General features: G+C 42.4%; 1 protein-coding gene across 1 annotated transcript; it reads right to left on the minus strand.

Annotated features, from left to right (window-relative positions):
• Positions 1 to 430: 430 nt before the first annotated feature.
• On the minus strand, positions 431 to 10442 carry bmp16 (bone morphogenetic protein 16). Its single transcript, XM_031861307.1, has 4 exons — positions 10342 to 10442; positions 9336 to 9419; positions 3893 to 4269; positions 431 to 2986 (listed from the first exon to the last, which is right to left on the minus strand). The coding sequence occupies exons 1-4, from the start codon at positions 10362 to 10364 to the stop codon at positions 1911 to 1913; spliced, it is 1560 nt and encodes a 519-aa protein (XP_031717167.1). The 5' UTR covers positions 10365 to 10442; the 3' UTR covers positions 431 to 1910.
• Between the last annotated feature and the right edge of the window lie 8828 nt (positions 10443 to 19270).

The following is a 19270-nucleotide window of genomic DNA, read 5'->3' on the forward strand; positions in this document are numbered from 1 at the left end:
AAGTAACTTTATGCTCCTGCATCTTATTTCCTTCATCTACATTCTTTTCGCCTCCGCGTGTGATATCCGGGATCAGACACACGTCCGCACTGTTCCCGGGTAGTAGTGTCAAGTGATACAACGGCTCACAGCAAGGATGCGCAGTGGAGATAAGACATTTCCCCTTGAATTTAAACCTCACAGCTGTTTCGATGTGAGAATTTGAAGCTGCTTCCTTAGCTACAGTATCATATACACAAATCTGTTTCAATCTCTCTGTGGGACTTCTGGCATCCTTTTTTCTTCCTGAACATGGCAATAATTCCATTGTAGGCTGAAGAAAGAAAATGATATGAAAAGCGTTTTCATGCTCTCGGGCCCCACAAAAAGAAAACAAAACTTGCAAAAAGGAGAAAATGATTGATGCAAAAGAAAAGTCATGTGACAGTTGTGCTGTTTGCTTTGTTTATTAGAGGTATATTGTCAAACATTTTACAAGCTGTTGCTTAACATTAGAGAGAAAAATGCAACACGGAAAAACATTTACTAAGCTCAGCAGAGAACACTTTTAAAGCCCCTGTTTGAAAGGCACTAAAGTCCCAGTTTTAATGTCGGTCCTGCTTTTTTTTTTTCTTGACACATGCAGACACAACTAGCAAAGACACCTGTTGTTACACACTTCAGTAGCTACAATACAAAGAGCTTTCAATTGACTTGTTAGTTGAGCTTTTAAAGGCAACACCACTTATGTCTGCTGTCATGTGTAGGACACCAAAATGTGTGAAAGGTGGGACGATTAAGTAACACAGACTTGAGTCAATACACTGAACATTTGTACTGATGTAAAGCTACCATAAATTACTTCATGTGGATGGCAGGCTTTCTTATTTCATTTGCTGTATGCTCTGCTGAGTGCAGGTATCTTAAATATTTTCAAGATTAAATACACCATATTGCTGCTACTTAAATACATAATGTGTCTTTTAAGTTAGAATCGCCATTCAGTGGAATTATGTAAAATCACAAGACAACCATCACTTGGATTTTCTTCATGTCTGCAAAATAAATGTACATAAAAAAATCTCTTTTTTAAATAATAGTGATAGTAGTACATTCAAACAATAGCATAATAGTTCCTCAGCATTATTGTTGTGGTTTTAAATAGCTTGTGACGTAGGGGCGCTTGTAAGGGGACAGTCTGTCATTATATGAACATTCTTATTACAGATGCACCCTACTTCTTGGTTCAAATACTGCAGAAACATCACTGTCACACAAAGTTTAGAAGCCGTACTAGTGCCATCGTCATATTGCTAATGCTGTCGATCATCGGATCATCAGGAAGTCAATGAGGAAGTTACAGGATTCTGCTCCAGAGCTTAATTTGTGTGTCCACTGCTAAAACACATGTGCCTGTGAGACAGTCGTATGAGATGATTGGCAAACACTGGGATATAGAATAGACGCCATCTGATATTTAAGCGCTGGCTTCTCGCGAGAGAACAAGTAGCCTGTCGGTTGATGGTGTAAACAGCTGCATCATTGCTAAATGGTAAAACGTGAAAAGTAATTCCTGGCAGTATATCTGTGTTGACCATATTTCTGCTTCCTCTGCCTTATTGTCGAATCATTTATCCTGTTGTGTGGTAGATTATGTCTGTTCACTCTTTGTCTTTCTCATTCTATGTCTGACTATTTGTCTTGCTCCTCATAATTCATATTTAGCTGCTATATCCATTCCCTTATCTCCCTCCTCTCCCCTCACCCTTCTTGCGCTGTTACATTTGTCTCTATCAGTCTCCATGTCTGCTTGCAGTTAGCTGGCGTCTCTTCTTCCCACCATCTGCCTTTTTCAAGCTTCTGTCTTTCTCCTATTCCCTCGTTGTTGCTCCATCCACGTCTGGCTTTCTCTGGGTGAGTTCTCCAGTCCACTACCGGCAGCCGCAGCCTTCCACCACCATGTCCTGGTAATTCTTCAGCACCACTCGGTCTTGAGGGTCCAGGTAGAGCAGGGCGATGGGGCTGAGGGAGGTGGGGACGCAGCAGGCCCGAGGCACTGCTCCATTCACAGAGTTTACCAGAGTTTGCACCATGGCGTGGCTAGAGGAGTTCATGTGGTCGGCCAGAGGAAAGCGACACTCTCCCAGGCAGAAGAAGGCGTCGTAGCCGCTGGGTGCAATGATCCACTTGTGCCAGCCCACATCGTTGAAATCTACATATAGAGGATGGCGGCGACATCTGTTACGAGAAAGGCGCTTCAGTTTTGCAGCACGACCACCATTTCTTTTCACCCTTCCCCCATCGCTCCAACCGACCCCTCCTTTAACAGCCCCCCAGCCCGGCACCGTATACACCGTTTTTTTGTCCCTGCCCGAGGCTTGGTCTCTATTGCGGCCCTTGCTGCTGCTCCTGGTCCTGTCTTTTGTCCCCTTTCTCCCTCTCATCCTCTGGCCTCCATTAGGGGTCCTCCTGCCATGTTTGACCAAGGGCTCTCCACGACCGTCATGACTATAAGCCACCAAGAGGGGTCTCTCCTGGGCCCAGCTATGCTCGTCCTGACCCACAGACCTGCATACTCTCATGTGTCCTTTTTTGTGTTTCTCTGCCTCCTCCTCAGCTGCGGCAGGGAAGAGGCTCTGTTCAGGGATCAATGTGGTGCTGTTCTCAATTCTGACCTCCAGGAAGAAGCCCAGACTACCAGTCCCAGCAAGGGCCTTATGGAGGAGCTCTGCATTTAGGCTAAAAGCCTCCCAGAAACCACTTGCTTTATGGCTGTGGAGGCCGGTGGTGAGTAACCTTGTCTCCAGCAGGGTGGGCTCAGGGTCCTCATGGTGCTCAGTGAGGTATAGGTTTAGTCTGTGGACCCCAGGACCCAGTGAGGCTCTGTCACTGCGGAGGAGCCGAAGCTCAGCGGAGAGCACCCTCTCATCTTGAGGGATGGAGGAAACATTGAAGGAGATGTGCACCCTCTTACGATCCACTGCTAAAGGGCTGTCTCCAAGGGGCTCTAAGAGAAAGAGGAAGAGAGACAAGGGCGTATGGGAGTTTAGTGTGGTTTAAAGGTGTTATTTACACTCAACAAGACACAAACAGCAGTGCCTACTTTAGTCAGATTTGTCATTTGTCATTTTCCAGATATTTCTTGAATAATTTCAATAGCAAAATTGCCAAATTATCTACTAATATTAGCAAATAAGTTATGTTACTACGGTGAATAGCTCACATTGACACTGTAAGCTCCAATTTTTACCTTTCGTCAGAAGATATTGAGGGAATCAAACCACTACAAGCATAGCATTTTCTTGCCAATAACTTTTATTTGAGGCTCTTAAGCAGTCAAACATTCCTACACCAACATGCACTGGGTGATTCAAAATCTACCGCAGGGATCCTGTGTCATAATCTACTTTTACGAGCTTCATCGTGTTAGCATCGCCACGTGCATATTCCTAATAAAGTTGTTTTTAAACAAATTAAACCAGAAAAAAATATGTGTGAACTTGGAGGTGACTGGCAGGGCAATAGGTGGGGGGTCGGCGGGGGCCCAACAGCAATTGTTTGCCCTCGGACTCCCTAACAGGTTAATCCAGCCATGATCAGAACTGCAGAGCAAAGTCCAGAACAAACTTCCCCTCAGTGTTTCTAAGTATGCTCTCGCACATGTTTTTAAAGAAGACTTCAGGATTGTAAACAACCCATCTTATCTAAGAGCGCACAGATGCTTGGTACTTGGTGAGTCACAACAAACATCTGTCATAAATAGGATCTATATAGTTCATCTGTGGTTAATAAAGAAGGAACAGCTTCCTTGAAACAAATGTTCAAAGGCCAAACAATAACGTTTCAAATACTTTTATTTTATTGCAGTTAAATAGGTTGACAGCATAGCATCATGATATACCAGAGAGCTTACCGTTGTGGTGAAAGCTGCGTACGGTGTTGGCCTGCTGGATGTGCTGGCTGGGGAAGATAAACGAGGGGTCCTCCACTAGATGGTACTGCTGCTGGTGGAAGCGGTAAAGATTAAGGAGGTACCCAGGCACCGGCACTCCAGGCCGAGGGTCGGGCTGCGACTGCAGGCCCAGCCGGCTCAGGAGGAGATTCTGGATGGTCCGAGCCAGACTGGGCTCCAGGAGGAGGGAACCAGCTGGTGGGGGCGACAAGGAGGAAGGCACGGGGGACACCCTGCCATGGTCGATCTTGCTGGTGTCTCCACCCTGGCGACCAGACGAGGCTTGAGGTAGCAGCAGGACCATGAGGAGCAGGAGGTTAGCAGGGAACATGGTGGACCTGGAGGGAGACAGGAAGGTGAGGATAAATGATGGAAGGACAGGTGTGATGGAGAAAACAAGAGAGGAAGTAGTTAACAAAAGATAAAAGAGGAGCAATCTTCAAAATCAACAGACAAACTTATGAAGGCAGGTTATGCAACGTTTCTGATCCTCTTTAAATTTAGGTGCTTAGAATTTTTGTATTTACAAATATGAAATTTGAAAAAGAGATAGATCCTCCAGGACTCTGTATATCATGCTTATGTCTTCCCCTTCCTGGACACACTAGTTTCTCATCAGTCTTCAGCCTTCATGTGGCATATGTTCAAGAAATTTAGACTTTAGTGAAGTGTAATGGAGTTGTTGAGGCCACTCACTGACGGATATTTTCTTCTCCCTTCATTTTCAAATCACTGGAGAATAATAATTCAAACATTCGGTAGCTTTCTATAATGATGTCTGCATGAGTGAAGAAGATTGAAAGCTTTTCGTAAAGTTGAGGTAGGCAGTAATCCATATGAACCTTTTAGCATATTTTGATTCAAGAAGATCTAGTCCGTGATCACAGAGACAGGGTGTTCCTATTGACTGCTCCACAAATACAGATGCACATGCACGTCACTTCGGTGAGAGCCTGATTCAATGGCAAAATACCCTGGAGAAAAAGTTGCAGTAAAATTTGTTTTTCCTCCATTGGTAATAACTATTATTGGTAATAACTGAACACTTTGTCGATATTATAGCTATCTAGAGCCTCAAATCACGTATGTCATCTCTAAGTTCCTTACAGGCCCACATGTTTGCAAAGAAAACAGGACAGTACTTCTCATGGTCAATTGCTGCTCTAAGGGCATCGCGATTGGGATGATGTATGAAATGAACGACTAGTACTTGGTTACTGTATAAAGAATGATGTTTGAAATGAACCATTAGTACTTGTACAGGTTACTGTATAAAGCGATCAGGAGGAAGTTTGAAATGAATGGTTATTGTATGAATTGCATGCTCGTCTGGTGGGAGGGGCTTAGGACATAAAGGGGAGAGAGGAGGGTTGTATTTTCCAATTCTGGGATTTTCTTTTCAGAAAACTGCAGACTTATACAAAATGCAGAAATGTTATGGAATCTTTGCCCAATGACTCCAAAAATATCATATCATATTCAGATGCAGTTGTTGTCTAATATTGGTCTTTGAATACCTGTTTTAAATCCTGCAATTTGAATTTGGGTGCTTTTGTTTAGTTTTGTTCAACTATGTTCAAAAGTATTACATTCAAGCACTCATTGCTAATTGCACTTAAATTTTTCAATTTTGAATCAATTAAAAAAAAAAGCTCAAATATACAATGTTTGTGGTTTGCATGATTTGCGCTCTTGAAATTCTAATGGTTACCCAAAAAAAAATTACTTTTACGGGTTCTTCCAAGGAGAGTATTATTTGCACATATGCGGAAGTGTCTTTTGAGCTTTCCCCAACGGTAGTGTTATGAATTCCCACAGCGACACCTGCATCATTCACTTGCTATTCTTGATTACTGAAGCAGAATTCTGACCAAAACCCCACAGATGGCACAACAGCGCTCCTTTAAGCTAAACTTGACTGTGTTGAGAGAGTAAATCCTCTTTCAGCTGACTCAACTCAAGTGATCAGCTTATTTCTCCCTCCATGACTATTCTCAGTGCGGGAACCGGACCACAGACAGGGGATCATGTAATTACCACTACGACCTGGCTAACACCCTGCACATCTGTAGCGCAGGTGTTAATAATAACCGAGCCAGTAATTAGAAACCAACAAGTTTAACGGCCCTCTTGACCTGAAGAGGTCGGGCTGAGGAGTAAAAGGGTCAGAGCAAAGGAGGAGGAGACAAGACAATCTCAACTAAAAACGAACATAAGTGCGACAAAATAGAAGTATAAGAGAAGTGAATCAGGAACCCATTGTCGCCGTGGTTGACTGAAGTATAAATTATATCTATCACTTACTAAAAGAAGAACTCTCAGCTTGTAGTTATCTCTTTCCTTGTCCAAGCTCTCACATATCTTTCTTCTCTATCTCCACATCTCATCCCTCGTCCCTCTCTAAGGGACAGAGAATTGATTAAGCCCTCTACAGCGAGATAACAGAGGCATTTATGGCTGAGCGAACACATAATGACACTGTAATGACCACTAATCTCACCACACTGTCATGGAAAGGGTTAAAAGGAGTTCAGAGGTGTGAAGGTGTGTACATTTTTTATGCATTGTGTGTTGCTCATGTGGTACGTGGTTCAAAGGGCAGGCCTGGGAAAGTAAGCCACCTCCAAGCGTGGGATTGTTGCTGGCTATCCATTAAACTCTCGCAGCCCCACCCAGGGCTGTTTCACCTGAGGCAACGACGCAGAGGACAATTACAGATTAGACACCATGCTGGACAGCCTCTCCCATACTCTTTGGAGGCTTGTAAAGCAGATTAAGGACAACAACACCATCTCTCTCTCCTGTACTTTCCTCACAAAGTACAAAACCACCCAGGTGACTCTGAGGTTCAAAGGTTCAGTCGTCACACAACAGGGTGTGTCACGACCTGCGCTCGGCAGAGAAACACGGAAAGGCGAGGAAGAGGTTTGCGAGCGGAGACAAGCTTGCCCTACATCGCTTTGACATACATACAGCCTCTCTGTTCTCCCTGAGTGTCTGTGTTATGACTGGTTCTGTCCAGTTCAAACTGTATGATCCAGTCTTAATTTAGCATCTTTATGTGTTGTGTACATCCTGATGCCGTCTCATTCCAGTTAGCCGTAAAAGCTGACGTTTTTATGATAACATTCCCCCAGTTCCTGCTTTCATATCTGACTATCCCTGCCTCGCTGTTCACTTTTTATTCTTTTTCTCTCTGGCAGGAATGTGGACTAATCAAATGTTCCTGGGGATAAAGGAGGACAGCTGATTGATTAATGGGTCCATGATAAGGTGAGATGAAGGCTTAGGGTCTCTGTGTGTGCATCGTCTCTCTGTGTATGCATGCATGCAGCTCAGCTTATTAGAAATATTAGACCTGACTTCCCGAGCCGACAGTGGCGTGACCCTGGTGCACAACGGATGAGAATTGTCGCCGGCCTGCCCCGTGTCTTTCTGAACTCTCTGATTAAAACCTCTGCCCTGTGACGTCCATTTCTAACTCCTGCTTTTGTCATGTTTCTATCTCACTGCCTCTCTTTTTATCATTTCAAACCCTGCTCCCTTTCCCCTTCCTCCTTCCATTTTGCATTCCTTGATCTTTGTCCTTTTGCTTTATGCTGTCATACAACACTTAACTGCTTTTCTCTTTTCTGTTTCCCTCTTCCTCTCATATGATTCATCCATCAATTTCCCTCTCTGCCATATTTCTCTTGTTCTTTCTTGTTAACAATATCTGTTTTTGTGCTTCTCTGCATCACCTTCCCATTCCCTATCTCCCTTTCTCCGTCTCTGCTTTTCTTCCTCTCCCATTAATGTTGCTCTTTTTTCCCCTATGTCTTAAATGAATGGTGTTTTTGCGGAAGAGTGCGGCAGACTGTTGCCGGGCCAGAGGGCCGGAGTGTCACCGCAGCCGGCTGATTTATCCACCGCCGCTGTCTTCATGTTACGCTTGGTCCCTCAACTTTCCCTTCCTGTTGTTCTTCCCGTGTTTCTTTTCCCAAATTCCTCCTCTCATTCTCCCTGATCCCCCCCTCCCCTGCTAGCTCTCATTTTGCTATGCTGCCGTCTCATTCTTTCAGAACATGATACGTGCAGCGTTTATACCACAGGTTTGATTTTCTCTTTCTGAGCACACTCAAACACGCCAAAATATTTCATGTTGGACAGCCTCATGAGACCAAATGTGATGTATAGTACACACCTGAGAACACTTCTGAGGATACATCTGTATTCACTGCTGCTCTTTTTCCACTTGTAACTGTGCCATGCATATATAAACTGAGCATGCACGCCATAGTCTGTATAATTTACTGTGAGGTTATAACTGCACAATACCCCGCATGCTTAACCAGTCATTAATGCATGACTTTGAGCTGGGGAGTCAATATACGTATAATGGGGGCGGGGTGAAAAATGCCCAAAACAGTTCTCAGGCAAAACAGATGAAATCATTCGAACAATATTCCAGGTCGGCTGCTGTGTGGTTTTATTGGACTTTATAAAACGCTCTCTAATTCATCCCAGCTGGACCGATTAGCTGGCTAATGACCCAGACGTCAAACACACACATGCAGACACACACACATGTTAAGAGCAGTATATACAGGGTTTAAACACATGCTAGGTGCCAGGCAGAGTGAGCACTAACACGTAAGCAGAAAACACACGCCAAGACATGGAACTGTGGTGGAGCACAAACACACACACATGTTCGGTTCAGTGGAGTAGACCCGGTGTTTCCTGTCTTCTTTATCATAACTGACTGATCAGGAACCACATACATAGACTTAGTCTCATATGCGTGAGCTTGAACAGAGCATCAACAGGTTGCCATGTATTTTCAACTTTCATCCTCTTGCTTTTTTTTATTTCCTCAGTATCTCCTCTTTCGTCTCAGCCTGGGATGCCCGGAGGTCTCAGTGTCACAAGTGCATTGTGGTTAACAGGAGGCCCCCGCTGAGGCGCAACACAAGCATCAATGGAAACACTGACATATCTAACCCGTGACTGCTGAAAGCTCAGAGACTGCTCTCATCGTGTGTCTGACAGTTAAGACGTGGTGAAATACAGAACAAAAACACACCTCTGCTTTTCACATTAAAGCTGCTGAGCGTTAACACTGAGGGCCAATTCATACTGTGTATGTTGCAGCGGTGGTGAGTTACGTTATACTCTTTGAACTCATAATGGAAGCATTATTCTTGGACTAGTTGCTCACCGGACAAGATTTTGATTGAGCGACACTGTGCCAGCGGAGTATGCATGTGCATGAGTGTGTGTGTGTGTGTTGTTCCCCAGAGTGACTAATGGTTTCAGCAGCACAGTTCCTGTGGCCTGTGGCTTGACAGACACACAGATGTGTGTGTGTATGTGTGTGTGTGTGTGTGTGTGTGTGTGCGTGTGAAAGTGATGTAGTACTCACGTCCAGGTGTAGTGGGATGTATGCAGAGTCCATGGTTTATCCTTGAGCTCCAGTGTTACGATCCCTCGGCTCTCGCTCCCGCTCCTTTGGACAGATTGAACAAAGTGGACTATTTACGTGTTGTCTCTTTTCTTTTTACCTCTCTCAAGGTAACCAGTGTCTGTCTCTTCTATGTCTCCTATGTAAACGGGCTGTAGGTACTGCTGCTCTCTCCATGTTTTTGTCCCCTCTCTGCTCCCTTGCTCAGCTTCTCATCCTGTTGTCAGTGTCAGATAAGCAAACTCTTAAAAACATCCACTGGCTTCCCCTCTGCCTGCCTGCCTGACCTCTGCAAGTGGGCAACTCCCTTTCTCTGTTGCCTGCACTGGTTGTTTAAAACACACTGGTGTCGGCGCTGTGCATGTGGAAGCTGCAGGAATAAAATGAGTTGTGTCTGTCTGTACTGTATCACCGGCAACAACTCCCTCTTCCTAAACCGCCTTACTATGTCTCTCTCCGTTGCACTCCCTTCTGTTCCTCCCTTTTGTATCTCCTCCCCTTTTCCTCTCTCTCTCTCTCCCCCCCACACACTCACACACACACACATACACACACACACTTCTTTTTGCTTTTTTTCTACGCTATACAAAGTACCCAGCTGGTAAACTCAGTTTAACTGTAATTGACTTGCCTGGCCAGTAAGATCCTCCTAGATAGTGATGTCACTAAGACCTGCCCCAATACATTTACTGTACTGCTGTTATCTCTCTCTCACTCACTCACACACACACACACACACACACACAAGCAAACAAGCATGACTACAAACATTAATGGACATTCTCACACACACACGATCGGTTTAAAACCAAACCAAACACAATCAAACAGACAAGGATGTACTCACATGCACGCACACTTTTACACACACAAACACACATGCATACAACCTTTTCCACATAACCCCAAGGTCAGCACACAGAAGCAAACAGATTATTTTCCACAATTCCTCCTGGAACAAACTCACCTGCTGCTTTTCATTGGCACCATTTTACGTTTCGGCCAACACGAGGCCCCATGACAGTGAATAAGAGCGCACACAGATTCAGTTACAAGAAAAAGGTATGAATGGATGACTCATAACAGCTGCCATGAAGTCACCTCAGTTGAGTTTTGTGATTGGCTGGAAGTAAACGAGGTTAAAAAAAAGAAAAGCTCTACTTCTCCACTACGGGTTGAAGCAAGGTGCATCTGTCCTTTCAACGCAGAGCGGGTGGCAGGGTGAATTTGTATTCATGGGGTGGGCCCATGAGAAAACGTCTCTTTAGGATGCACTGTCTCACATATTAGATCTCATCTGGAGAATCACTCGCCCACGTCCCTCTGCTCCTCCTCTCTGTCCCCTCCACTTGCTCTTCCCGTCCACTCCCGTATAAACACACAAAAACAACCCTAATCCACAGACCTCATTCATCCCCGAGGCTGAGTAATTGTCCCAACGCAGAACAACTTCACACACAAACACGCTCGCTGGGCTCTCGTAGCACACACTTCTTCTTTTGGAGAAATGTGTTTTTTTATAATTGACTAAATTGGGTTATTACCAGATTTAGGACGCTTTTGTAAATCATTTGATGAAATGTGAGAGAATTATTAAACCGTCCATTTGTACATTTTCACACATCCTCTCAAAAACGACAGCAAGATCCAAACTTAACTGAAACACCTCATCTATACAGAATTTCACAATCACCTCGATGAGTCGTCTGTCTTGGAGGTACAGTGAGTGTGACCTTCAGCTGAGGTTAAAAGTTTCATGTCTGAAAACATCCACCAAGTGTCCTCCGGTATAGCACTGTACTCCAATCATATAGCCCACCGTCAATGTCGCCAAGAAGAATTTGAAGAACACTAAAACCTAAAATGTTATTCCTTTCAGTGAACTAGAAATAGAAAGCTACAAATTAAACCTCCTTCTACTGTTATTGGCATACCTGTATTGGTGTATCTAACCCCCTTCACCCTCCACTTTTTTTTGCCCCTTCTCTTTTTTGTCCTTCTCTATAATTACAGAAACCACAAGGGGGGACGATGAAGCACTCTCTGGGTTCCAATCATCAATCCTCATTTGACCCTCTGTCCGTCCCCTTGTGTTCAACTCCACTTAACCCCACGTCCATTATCTTCCATTCCAATTCTCTATAATTTGCTTACTAAAATGGTGTGGTCTTTGCTAGTTAACTGAACATTTTCCAAAAGCATATAAGTTTTTAGATTGATTTCCTACCGTCCAGACAGCTGTTGTTTTAGTTCATTTCAGTATGCAGTGAAAATCGAATTGCAGACTCAAATCTGGTTTGAAATTGATAATCCATCACAGCGACTATTAAGGGGCCAGCTTTTTTTTGTTAATGTTGAGCAGGAGCTGTCTTAAAACTATTATTTATTGGTGCATTCAAAGAAACTCTAATATCAGAGTCCAAAAACAAAGTTGAGTTGATGAGGAGATCAAACACAGAAGACAAACATGGACACCATTGAAGCATAATGTGAATTTGTTGTTGTAGATTTGAGAGCTTCTTACAAACTTTTCAAAGCACCACCAGGGAGAATTTTACTGTAATTGCATTCTCTGTTTGCAACTGCATTACTATGATAACATAAAACAATAAAAGTGACGTAATGCTTACGCTGATGGATTGCATAACTCAAGCTTAGTCCCTGCAAGCTGTTTTCATGCTGCCTGGAGTGTAATAACATCATCATATATAACAGTGAGTCAGTAGAAATGTAAAATGTAAAATATACACATAGCTTTCAGAAAGCCTGTGAAACCTCACTGACCCACAAGTGGCCAGTCATTACAAACTCATGTTGAGCAGCCAAACCGTAGAACTTTATCTAAAACCCAGGTTTCCAAAAATGTAGTTACATTTAGGGGAAACATGTATAAATGATGCAGAATTCATCCAGAATATCTCTTTTTTATGGCTTTGATCCATTCCCTGTAACCATCATACAGCTGGAACTATCTGATAAAGATATAAGACAGTGGGGTAGTGTATAAAATTACTTTCCAACATTAAAGCTCTAATTAAAAGAACAAAGAAAGGACTGATGAATTCACTGATATGGGCCTTTAAAGGATCTGAGATGTATGAGTATTTGTTCTGTAGAAATGGATAAAGGCCTTCATGGTTCCGGCATCCTAGCTAAGCCACAGCTCTGTCTTCTCCAAATAAGCAGTTATTCCAGCCTCCAGGTTTCCCATCCTCTGGAAAAGCCGTCGGCTGCCTGTCCCGCTGACTTCCGACGGGGGTGGAGAGATTTTTAAAGTAATACCTCTCTGCCTTCTTAACAAGCCAACCATCCGTCCTGCATCCCAGTGCTCCCACCTCCATACTGCTCCATCCCTCCATGGACACAGAGCAAAGCCTCGTCAAGAGAGGAGGAGGAGGAGGGGGAGGAGGGTGTTTGGACTTATTCTCTGTTCAACTACTTCTTTTCTTCTTTTTCCTCTTTCAGCAAAGTGTCGCACAACAAAGGTGACTTGGCCTCATAGAAAAAGCAGAAACAGCTGTAAATACACACACACACACACACACACACACACACACACACACACACACACACGCACCCGCTCAGTGTGCTGGTGTGTGAAGTAAATGCTTCCAAGATGATAGGGAAATGAATGAGGCTCTTTAGCCCTTCAATAAAAGGTCCAACAATTCACATTATCTGTGCACAACACTCAATGAAACTGACTAACTAGTAAATACGTGTATTTAAATAATGTCCAGGATTTAGACAGTGTCAAGTTCATAATCGTCTGTGTACAAGTGCATCTATAATAAGTTTTTTTTTTTATGGTAAAGTCATTCGTCACTGAAAGGGTGATGTTATTGTTGTAACTTCTTGTAGTAAGGGTGATATTAATAAAACATCTTCGTGTCTTTATTTTTTTTATTTTACTTGATCACTGAATAGAAAAAAAGGTCTGTTAACAGACAGGAAGTCAGAACATTCAACTAACGGGGCATAAGCATGAGGAATGACTTGTGTGGCTGAAGGGAAGGTGTGTATACTGAGGAGCTGATGAGGGAACTGGGATCGGGGGTGAAGGTCAGATGATGATCGCACTCGAGGACAGCTGGACAGAGATGGAATGCAGCCTTTAAAATGACAGGAGTTGGGCAAGATGCAAAAAGGCTTGGTTGCTGCCATGACAGCAATGGCTTGTGACAGTTACTTGTAAAGTCTAAATTTAGCCAGACAGATGTCAATAACAGCCAATAGCCGATAGTGCCAATTTTACTGCCAGCCGTTGCTCTTGCCAAAATATTATCATATTACATATGAGTGCATACATAAAAGTTGTCACATTTATGTTTTGGATTTGACTTGTTTTGATAAACTCACTGACTTAAAGGTGCCCTGAGTAATCCCTAGCCAGACGCTCCCAAAAAATAGGGGGCAGCATTTCCTCTCTACTACTCCACGAGTCAATACAATCTAAATTTAGTCATCAGTTAAAAAAAGGAGAAGTCAATTTCACTAACTAACTAATACTGACTAACAGCAGGGAAATGCAGCTGAGGTGTCTTGGATTCGGCTGGTGGAAAACCCTGGAGTCACTGCGGGCTGGTGGAAGGCTGGCTCTAAGCTGTGTAACAGTAGCATCAGAGGGTTTGCTGATTAGGTGTGGCGTCGAGGGCAGTCCTCCGGGACCAGACTGCTAACAGAAGGTCTGTCTCCGTCTCTCAGGGCTGACGCACGGTCTACTCCCGACGGAGCCTAACAGAGCTAAAAGGAGTATGAATACTTTGCTCATACAGGCCAGGTGGCAAAACTATTTTGAAAACCCAAAATAATAAATGTTTAAATTTGCTTAGGTTTTAATGAATTAGGCAATTCTTTTTCATCAGAACAGTTGTACACATTGACTGTTATAAAGTCACATCTTTCTCTGAATAATTAACCCCAGCTTTTAAATAACTTCATGTAAAGCTGTGAAACAGGGAAATCACTTTACTTTAAACCATGGAAACAGCTCAAAATAATGAATCTGATTATTTACTGCGCAGCTGAGTGTCGTGAGCTTGTAAATGTGTCATTGTGTTGCAGATCTGCTGTAAACCAACAAATACTTAGCAATGAGTGCTGTCACTGTTTTCAGTCACGCTGATCAACATTATGTGAAGTGTTGTTTTGGAACTCATGAAAACAATTGAGCTTAATGGCTCGGTCCATCTACAGACTTTTTCCAAAATCAAATTTTCCTGAGAAGAGCACGTCATGGAGCAAAGTGAGTCATGCGAGAAAAGCTTCACAGCCCTAAAAATAAGCAAAGATTGATGTTCAAACACTTAATGTGATCGATGCCTCACCAGGAAACAGCCTGAATGACAAACATGCAGCGCTCCAGAGTCATTTCTGGGATGATCTTATTAACTTCATTGTGTAGATGTAATGAGTTATTAATGTTTTAGCTTTTTCCAGATGCCTTTGATGTGCTACTATGAAACTTTGTAGACTTCACAGAAAGAAACAGTACATTTACATAAGGTTTAGATTTATTTGTGTGCAGTAAATGCTTTTTTCCTCATCGATTTCGTTATTAAGATTAAAAATACACTTTGTCAAACTGAGCTTCAAATAGCTCACAACGATAACCAAATGAAAAGACAACTGCATACATGGTTTAGATGTTTGGATGATATATTTTTTGCCCCAAGGACGTGCATTGTCAAATTGGGAGCAATTTATTCACGTGACACATTCAATAATAATAAACTTTGAATAAACAAGTGAACAGCGCTGTTTGCAGCAGCAGGAGCTGGGCTTCAGGGCTCTTCAGACTAAGTCGAGCATGTCATCAGCAGCGAGGCGCTACAGGCCGCGGCTCATTGACTGCAGTTCGCTTTTACTACTGAATGCTGGATATACTGACGTCACAACTGAACTCTTCACTTCCCTGGAGTCAACAAGCACAAAGGGAAAACCTACTGTAATAATGCCAATGTAACTCAAATTGCGTAATTTTGCTCTACTAATAACATCTCCACTAGATAAATCCATGCTCTACTTTATAACCGTAGTGGTAATGTTGCAGACGACTAATACGTCTATTTGAAAGTTAATACCTCCGCTAACTTTACTTCACTGATTTTTCTGACCAGGAGTAACAACGACTTGGTGCTTGCACTGATAAGCACGAGAGTTTGCAGTAATGATAACCGAGCAACATGATGAGAAAAGTTTTTGGACTGTTTGACATTCTTTGCTGTTTTTAGACATCGTGTGGGTCTTAGAGGGGAATGACACTGCAAAAAAAAAGGCATAAGAAGAATGATTTGAGAGTGTTACGCGCTAGGAAGGAAGAATGGATGTCAGAACGAGGGAAGTAGAGAAAGGAGACAGAGACGAATACGAAATTTCATTACATGTTCACATGAAGGAGTCCACTCCATTGAAATGGCCACATATTTCTTCATGACGTGCACACAGACACACACACACACACACACACACACACTGACAGACTATACACCTAGACAGTAACACAAACAGGACGTTTTTCATTCACAAGCAAAGAATTCCTTTTGCTGCGATAAGATTCAATTCCTTCGCCCTGAGGTCACTGTTTCTGCAGAGAGAGACATGGGGAATAAGTGTGTGTGTGTGTGTGTGTTGTTTATGTGATTGCGAGTTTGCCATGCCAACACCTCATGCCCCCTCTGTTGCCCACTGAGTCACTTAAACCCGTCCCTCTCACCTCCTCCCATTTCACTAGAAAGGAAACAGGGACCATGCTTAGCAAACTGCAAGAACATGTTGGACTTAACTACTGGTAAACCTATGAAAAGCCATCAGGTGCCCATTTGTATTAACTAATGTAATGATGGCACTGCAGTAACATTTAAAAGATTTAAAGATAATAATAAAGGATAAAAGCTTACCCGCTGACAATATTGGGTCCATCCATTAGCTCGGTGATGTGCTGGAGCGCCAATTGGTGAGGTTCCCCAAACTGCTGTTTGAGGGCTACCGTTGTGTCAAGGCACGATTGCATTGAATTGATGTAAGAGTCGGCTATCAAAAAGACTTCCTCAACGCTAAGATGGTCACACAGGATTTTTGACAGTGTAGAGCAGTTTACCTGCACATACATTCTAAAAATGTAATATTTGTCTACAGTTAAACAAACGATATAAACATACATAATGCGAGAAGTTTCCAAAATGTATTAGGAACTCATTTGGACATAAGGTACGCATAAAATAAATCAGTTTGTGGAACGTTCTATTGAGATCAGGTAGGCTACATTAACGTTTTTTGAATCCCATCTTAAAACTTCCTGTACTTTATGATCCCTGTGTTGTTTTTGTTTTTAATCTGCTGTTTTTGTTTTTTGTTTTCTGGAGAGCACCTTGTAACCTTGTTAAGAAAAGTGCTATATAAATAAAGTGTATAATCATCATTATTGTTATAGCCAATAAAAATATGAGAGCAAATACAAGGTAAATATACGTACGGCGAATGTCAATAAACACAGCAATAAAAAGCAAACGGAAACAGGAAGTTTCATGGTCACACTCCTCCACAGCACATTTCAGTCATATCATGTTTGCAGATGCTAAAGACAAGGTCATTGAAGAGTCATTGTGTGTGTGTGTGTGTATGTGTGTATGTGTGTGTGTATGTGTGTGTGTGTGTGTGTGTGTGTAAGAGACAGAGAGAGAGAGAGAGAGAGATAATCCTATAAACTGGTATGCATTCATTATCTCTGTCAAGGACACTGACACAGTAATGGACTCGTCTTTCATTCATCACCCACATACACACTCCAGAAACTACTACTGCTGCTGAACCAATTCATTCAGTGATTCAGCGCTCAGTGTACCTGAGTTCACACACGCACGCACACACACACACACACATTGTCATGTATAAAACTGTTGTGCAGCAGGGCATGCTTACAGTTCCTGTTAGTTAGAACAGCACTGTAATTTAGGAAAACATCAAATTAGGGTGTGACATTTATAATTTCGTAGATTTTTATATCAATGTTTATATTTTTCCAGCTGTTAAAACACAATCTTGTAGGCCGTGTACAAAAAACAAAGAATGTTTGTTTGAAAATTAAATGTTGGTGTTAAACAAGCAACAAACTGTAACATGCATGTATTGTTTGAGATTGACAAATCTAATTAGATTGATAAAAAAGAGTAACATTTTTTTATTTTTTTAATATAACAATGTTTTGATTCAAGTCGAAACCTCTTCATGTCATAGTATTTGGAAAATAATGACCTCAATCAGATGTCAAACTCAATTAGAAGTACATACATCTCAAAGAACAGGAGCACAAGACAATGACATCATATTTATACGTTACTGTCAAATTTGGCTGAAGGGGCTTTGCATACGGCACCCTCTTTCTTAAGACCCTCGATTCGGCTAAGGAAAAACAAATGAGGAATATAATATAAACACTAGAAATGAAATAAAAATAACTCAAATATATTCCAAAAAAATTACCACTGTTAACATAACATATACATTGTGGTTGAGACTTTGGAAAGCTATCTGGACGAGTATCCTTGAATCTCAGTCCTGTTTTAGTGTACATTCAATCTTTCATAAAAATGTAAAACACAACAGCAAACCTCTGAAACAAATTACATCAACCCTCCAAATAAAATGTACCATCGATATCCCTCCTTAATACGTAAACTCAAAATGATGAAATGGTGCTAAATTATACTTTAGTGCACACATTTTATTGACACTTAAGTGTGAATATATTGAGCAGCTGTTAAAAGATGTTCTAGCTTCTGTACCAGATGATTAATATAGTCAGTGTATATTTTAGAAAGCAGGTGCCAGCAAACACAGATGCCAAATTTGGTCTATACTGGCACACTCTCTTGTACAGTTTAACACAGTCGGCCTTGGTTGGTTATATCCTGGAGCATACAAGTGGATAATGTGTCACAGAGACAAAAGTTAAGCATCATTTATCTTTATATAAAGGGAAGTAAGATATTCCATCTCTCAGGTTGTCAGGGCGGAATAAGAATATCCTCTGAATCTCTGACGTTGAAGGAGGAGTTCAGAGATGAAAATGATCCACCATCATTGAATGAGTGATTACATACTGTAACTGTCCTGAACATGATGAAAAAGGTCATTCACATTCTCATTATTTCTGTTCCTTGTGTGCATTAGTCTCAAATTATTTTACTTTCTTTACCTGTGCTGTCTTATTGTCAGCGTGTCAGTCATGTGAAATACTTTGGCTGATTTGATTTAGGATCAGTTATCATAGCTGTGGGCGCCCTGTCTTTCAGTTGAGCATGCGGATGTGAATTTAACAGATAAGCACACATGGAGAGGATTTGTGCACATTTAGTAGTAACGTAAAGTAGACCGCATGCTTCCATGTTTTTTGTCTCGGAAAGCGGATACAGCGCACATACAGCACGTGTCTGTGTCTGCGCTTGCATGCCGATACACAATTACAGTACATATATTACAGGTTTGTATATGCATACGTGTGTGTGGTCAGTAATAACAGGAAGCGGGCCCTCCATGTTGACACAAACCTGAGCAGGTCATTGGCTATTTGAGATAAATAAACAAACAAGCGAGTGGCTCACTCAACCCACAAGCAGAAGAGCTCTCCACGAGACTAAAAATACGAAATGCGGAGCGCTCCACGCCGCCAAACCCAAACAGGAACACCTGCAGCTCAACCCTCGGCCCGGCCCGTCGTCATCACAACCAATTGCATCGCATGCAAATAGTTTATAGTAGGATGAGGACGGGTGGGAGAGATTTTGAAGATGCCAGATGGGCTTGAGTGAAGATAGTGCATGAGCTGCATCCGAAGGGAAACACAGACTTTAAAATTAGAAGACGGCAGAGGTTGAAATAACGAGAGGGAAACACAG

Source organism: Anarrhichthys ocellatus, unplaced genomic scaffold (genome assembly GCF_004355925.1).
Source record: "Anarrhichthys ocellatus isolate YVR2014 unplaced genomic scaffold, GSC_Weel_1.0 scaffold24, whole genome shotgun sequence".
NCBI classification, from domain to species: domain Eukaryota; kingdom Metazoa; phylum Chordata; class Actinopteri; order Perciformes; family Anarhichadidae; genus Anarrhichthys; species Anarrhichthys ocellatus.

Excerpts from the sequence above, each read along its gene's own strand:
- bmp16 (XM_031861307.1), bottom strand. The coding sequence starts at position 10,364 with ATGGTGCCAATGAAAAGCAGCAG. Across the intron at positions 9,420-10,341 it reads GTGCCAATGAAAAGCAGCAG|GAGCGGGAGCGAGAGCCGAG; the intron begins GTGAGTTTGTTC and ends ATCTGTCCAAAG. Across the intron at positions 4,270-9,335 it reads ACATCCCACTACACCTGGAC|GTCCACCATGTTCCCTGCTA; the intron begins GTGAGTACTACA and ends GTCTCCCTCCAG.